At 33.1% G+C, this 6,268-nt stretch overlaps 1 protein-coding gene across 2 annotated transcripts; it reads left to right on the forward strand.

Annotated features, from left to right (window-relative positions):
- The first annotated feature begins 379 nt into the window (after positions 1-379).
- LOC110114272 lies at positions 380-5,521 on the forward strand. Of its 2 annotated transcripts, none has more exons than XM_020847098.2 (2): positions 380-741; positions 948-1,178. In XM_020847098.2, exons 1-2 carry the CDS (start codon positions 496-498, stop codon positions 1,038-1,040), a joined length of 339 nt encoding a protein of 112 aa, XP_020702757.1. In that variant the 5' UTR covers positions 380-495; the 3' UTR covers positions 1,041-1,178. The 2 variants fall into 2 exon arrangements, with proteins under 2 accessions (XP_020702757.1, XP_020702758.1); XM_020847099.2 differs by lacking the exon at positions 948-1,178 and adding an exon at positions 5,450-5,521 and having other exon boundaries at positions 381-741.
- Positions 5,522-6,268: the final 747 nt, after the last annotated feature.

Below are 6,268 nucleotides of genomic sequence, written 5' to 3' on the forward strand. Positions count from 1 at the left end.
CCATTTCCTAAAAACCACAAGATTTAGGTTTTTTTTTTGGAACAGCTTTCTTACTGTTTCTTAAAGTAAATTTTTAGTAAAAAATTTTTTTAAAAAAATTTAAACTAAAAATTACTTTAAGAAGCACTAAGAAAGTCATCCCAAACAAAGCCTCAATATGGAGAGACAGGTCAATTTTTTAAAGCACACAATTACCGAATTGCGTTTATCAAGAGCAAAATAGTATGAGTCCTTTTGTTAGTAAGATTATTCAAAATATTTAATTTATAAATACCTCATATTCCAATCAATAATTATTCTTTTGAGACTCATTCATTTAAGAGAATATGAATTTGAACAATATTATCTAGCTTTTATTAAGTATGTCCAACACAAACAAAAGCTCATTTGATTTTTTTTTTAGATTCAATAGGAACTTTTTATTCAAATTTCATATATGCATAAGATCCCAAAACCCAAGCTTCCACTCTGCAGTCTGCACCACAACAAATACGGATGCTTTTGGCGCCGCCGCCGCCGCCGCCGCCGCGTCCAGCGGCGTCGTTCTCCTCTGCTTCTCTGTTGTCGCGTCCTTGTCGGCTTGCAAAATCCCTCGTCCACACTACCTCCATATTCTCCAGTCCCCTTAGGCTGCGGATTCATCCCTTCCCCTCTCTTCTGTCGCTCTCACCCTCGGTTTCCACCCGCCAACCATGTGCTCTCCCTGCCGATGAACAGTCCGAGATGGCGAAGCTCACCCAGGTCCTCTCTCTCTCTCTCTGTTTCTCCTTACATTCGAGTTGATTTGTTTTATGGATTGTAATAGCTGTTTTTAGGCTTGAATTTTCGTTTTGTAATCTGTCTGAGTTGTGTAGATTGAATATGATCTGGTTATTGAGAAATCTATAAGACAGTGATGAAGGGAAGGGAAGGGCTTATTGATGTTTTGTTGTTTTCAAACGATGCAGAGTAGCTACTTGAAGATAGGAGGGGAGGGGAGGGGAGGGGAGTGTAATTTTCAGGCAATTTTTATCAACCAGTTGAAATGGGGAAGAAGATAAGGGAAATTTCCATGGAGATTCCTATGGTTTGGTTCATTGGCAAATAAGGATAATGTTTTTTAGCTTGTGTGAATTGGTGTCCAAGTTTTTTTTTTTTTTAATAGAAAACAACATTTGAGAGCTTTATTAGTTTATTATTTTTTTTGGGAAAGTTTGCGTGGGAAGCGTATATATTGGGAGAAACAATTAGGTACGGCATCCAGACGGGAAGAACTATCCTGACTGTGAGTGTACATACTGTGTATACACTGATTTGATATATACTGTCTATAAATATGTATACAGTGTGTACACTCATATATCCGGACGATTTTTCTAATTTGAATGTCGCACATAATAATTTTTCATAAATTGGAGGGGTTAGATTACAAGACATTGATCATAAGTTCACAACTTCCAAGGATTTTATTACTAAGTTAGTTAGTTTACAACTATCCATTATTATTAATTAATGCATTTAATAATAACAATATATAATTTTCTAATAACTAGATGCCACCAAAAGATAACCAAAATAAGAAAATATTTGATGAAAAATGGGACAAACAAATTTTTTTGCATGTTAGATAAACTTAGTTTGATTATTTTTTAAGGGTCTATTTGGAGAACTTTTATTCTATCCAGTGAACGTACGCAGAGGAAGATTCGGTTTTAGGCAAAAAAATGCGTGTACCGAGTTTTTCGCGCCTGTACCGAGTTTTTTTGCCTAAAACCGAACCTTCCTCTGCGTACGTTCACTAGATAAAATAAAAGTTCATATTTGGATGACTGTAGCTTTTTATAAAAGTGATTATAATGCTATTATGCAGAAAGTAATTTTTTTTAAATATGTTGTAAAAAGTAGCTTACTAGCATTGATTTTTTTTTTTAAAGTAGCAAATAGAAATAAGGTTGTGATATGAAAAATAAAATAGTAAAAAAGTTATCCCAAACATACCCTAAAATGAGGAGGATTTAGAAAGTGTTTAAGAATATTCAAGATAACCAGATATATTTTTTTAAATTATTTTATATTTTTCGTAATTAATGCTAATATTATAACTATTAATAAAAATATTAAATAAACTTGAAAAAAGAAACAAATAATTTTGAAATTGTCTAAGAATATTTGAGATGAAGTTTGAACTGAAAACCACACATGCATGATGCCATTAGTGCATGAATTCAATTTTTCATATTTATTCCATTTTCTAAAAGTTAAAAATAAGGTTTTTCAAATTGAAAATTGAAAATTATGCAAGATGATTTGGAAAATAATGTAAATGCACTCAATGACTTGTAATATTAATTTTAAGAAACCCTAAATTTATAAGGCTATTTAAGGTATTTTTCTATATTTAATTATTAAAAAATAAAATTTTTTAATTATGATAAATATGAAATCACTCTAAGTAATTCAAAAAAAATTAAAGAATGCTTAAAACAAAACCTTAAACCTAAGGGATACATGCCTAGGCTATGGACCCACCCAAGGGTAAAATAGTAATTTAATATCAAGTGGATTTGCATTCAGAAAAAAATGAACACCTTGAAAAATTTCAAAGATATGTACACTATGTTAATGAACATCACCAAATTTTTCTAAGTTTTTTGAATTTATTTAAATGAGTCTAAAATAAAAATCATAAAAAATCATTATTTTTAAATCATTACAACAAAAAACATCATCAAGCTTAAATATAATAATAAAAGTCATATTAAGAGTAAAATACTCATTTAAATATAATGAGAAAAGTCATTTCTAATACTTTATAACTAAGCCTTTTTTAGGCATATCTCTATCTTTTTTTAACATAAGCTAGATCTAATACATCTACTGTCCTAAATAGGTCATTAGAAGGCCGACGTTTTATGTGATCAAACCATCTAAGGTGATTCTTTGTAATCTTATATGTCACTAGAGATACATCGACCTAGTCATGTATATAATCGTTTCACATTCCGTCTTTAAGTTTAAAGTCACTCATCCATCTGAGTATACTCATCTCTATAAACCCTAACTTAATTTTTTTTACTTCTCTTTTAATGGCCAACATTCTATGTCATAAAGCATTACAGGTCTCACAACCATCTTATGGAATTGTCCCTTAAGTTTGAGGGTACTTCTCTATCACGCAACAAGCCTGATGCATTCCTTCACTTCGACCATCCAACTTGAGTTCTATTGATAATATTTAGACTCCAAAGTTGACCTTCATAATTTAAGTTTTCTTTAAACTCCCTGTTTAGTCTTATCAATAAGGGGTATATCCTTAATGATATAAACTTGCCTTTCAAAATGTATCTTATCAACACTCCATCTTTCAACATGTACTATTCTTTCAACACCCATCTCTCCTCTCTTCTCCTCACTTTGCCATGCATCCGAATGGGGTGAAGATGGTGCTTGTGATTGTTACACTTGCCACCTTCCCCTTTCGCTACCTCATGTTATTCACCTATCCATTTCACTTCCTTAGATGTTAGGTTTGAGTATTGAGGTTTCTATGTCACTACCTTTACTGATGGCCATGCTGGATTGAGTGCTAACACTAGAGGAACATTTCACACATGTTATGGTTGAGTTCAGATAGGAAAGTAGAAGTGTTGTAACCCTGAAGGAGAGAATGAGTTCATCTATTTCTATCAACGAAATTGTTGACTTCTTACATCAATTGGTGATGGACCTGACGACAAAAATCTCGGCGACTTACAAGCTCTTTGAATCATCATTATCAAGTGATTTTTTTAGTTAGACCAAGTTCATTATGAGATACCTGGTTATGAGTTGGGCTCTTCATCAGCATTTTTAAAGTTTTGTTTTGGGGGTGAGTGAGATAACTTGCCTTTGTGTTAGGGCTGTCAAAATCGGGTCATGGGTTGGGTTTGGGTCCAACCTGAAATTGACCCGACACTGTTCAACCCGACCAGTTTTTGCAAACGGGTCGGTTTCCCGAACCCGAACCCGACCCGCTTTGGGTCCGGGTCAACCCGAACCCGACCCGATTCGGGCATATTTTATTATTTTTTTATTTAATTCAATTTATTTAAATCTAAATCAAATTAAGGTAAGATTTACTTCAATTAATTTAAAATAAATCAAGATTAATTTAATTTGGGCAACAATGTTTATAATTTTAGAAATATCATTTACTTATTTCATAAAAATACATTAAAATCCTCCTAAATTAATTAAAAACGGGTCAAACCGGATTAATTTCGGGTTTTCGGGTCAACCCGAACCCGACCCGGTTTTACAAACGGGTTGAAATCCCTAACCTGAACCCGACCCGGTTCGGGTTCGGGTCAACCTGAAACCGAAATTTTCAGATCGTGTTCCGGTCAAGTTTTCGGGTCGGGTCAAATATTGACAGGTCTACTTTGTGTATAGCCCTTTGAACACAATCTAAATTTTTATATTTGCTATTTGTTGTAAATTTATCTTTAAGTTTGATATGACAAGTTATCTATTTGTGTATGGAATTAATTTATTTTGTTTCCTTTTTTGGTTTGCTTGTTTTTTTTTTTATAATGATGAAGAAAAGATATATGAGATCTAATCATTCATGACAGATGCGACACTTACCTCAAAATTCAAGTTCATTTTTCTAAATAAGTATAAATATACCTCTACCTTCTATAAGGCTCTATTTTTATCATTCCTTTCTTTCTCATCTCTTTTCTCTCTGGCAACCTAGCTAAGTGTCAGCCATAGATAACTTTGCAACCAACATAGACAAGGGTTGTAAGCTACTTATAAGGTTTATGAAGGGCGGAATCCCGCCAACAAATGCCAAAAGTCAAAAGATATCACCAAATATAAACTTATATTGGATGCATCAACTGAGCTATATATAAATTTCTTAAAGTAAAGCATGTAAATGGGGGATTTAATGGAGCATAAGGTTTTATTTGGCACGGTTTTCTTATTGGTTCTTAAAATAGTTTTTTAGTACATAAATTAAAAAATTTATACTAAACAATTATTTTAAGTAGCAAGAAACTGTCCCAAATGAAGCCTAAATTAGAGTTAAAGTTCTAAGGAGTTGAATATTAAAAAATGAGAATTATTTAAAATGTTATAAAAAAAAACTAATAAAATTGAGGTGCAATATGCTAAATCAAATAATAAAATAGAGTGGCATATAATTTTTGTGCATTTTGACCACTGAATACACTGAAATTAGTTGCTAGTTGCATATACACTGAAGTTGATGGACTAAGGATCTATTTGGTGATAGATTTTTTTGCTTTTCTGATTGTTGCTGCATTGCCTTTTGGCTATTATTTTTAAGATTTTTTATGATAAAAATAAATTTTTATAATCAGATCTATTAAAATGTGAAATAATAATATTATTATTTTAAAATATGATTTTATTTTGTTTATCATCTTTTTTCCTTAAATCCTGGATTTATTGAAATTGATAGTACGAGGATTTGACCAAAGAAGCGCGTGAAAGGGGTGAAAGATCGTTATTGCAATGAGCTCTTTAACAGGAACAACAGTGGTCGTCGAAGAAGCTTCCTTCACACGAAAGAGATGAAGAGACTTTTTCAACATCGCATAAAGTGGGCATAAAGTGGGTGCAGGTGAAGTAGCTACGCATTTTCCTACCAAATGTAACATATTAATTAAAAGATATATCATAAATTTGATTGATCTTTGATACATCATCAAAAAATTACATTGATCGATCCCGAATCTCGAGGCAAAGTCTAGTTGGAAACTTCAAAAATTAGATCGGAGACCATCTGAATTCCAATTTCAACAAACTTACAATCAAGCTAAGCGTCTCGGAAACGCAAACCCAACTACACAAAAATCGACTCAATCTGAGCCCAAATGAGTCCAAATCAAAGACTCGAAGCATTTTTGGAAGGATCGAACCACAATTTGGGTTACCAAACAATCTTCAATCATCACATAATTATAGTTGGATCGAGTGGCTCGACGAGACGAATCCAACGAGCCCAAGATCATCAAATTCTGATATCATTAAGACAATCAAATATCCATTGAACGGTGCATGATCGTAAGAATCAAGATCGGCCGTCCATTCGAACCACTCCAAATTTACCCTTGATCTTCCACTTATTTTCAAACCATGCAACTCAAGAATTCTATAAATAGAACCCCATTTCCTCATGAAAAAGGAGGGGGAGGAAGCCAAGAGAGAAGAAGGAAGAGAAAGAAGAAAGCTCTAGCCGCCTAGCTCCTCCTCGACCACCGCCGGAGTGCTGTCGCAC

The sequence above is a fragment of the Dendrobium catenatum genome, unplaced genomic scaffold (genome assembly GCF_001605985.2).
Source record: "Dendrobium catenatum unplaced genomic scaffold, ASM160598v2 fragScaff_scaffold_1351, whole genome shotgun sequence".
Lineage (NCBI taxonomy): Eukaryota > Viridiplantae > Streptophyta > Magnoliopsida > Asparagales > Orchidaceae > Dendrobium > Dendrobium catenatum.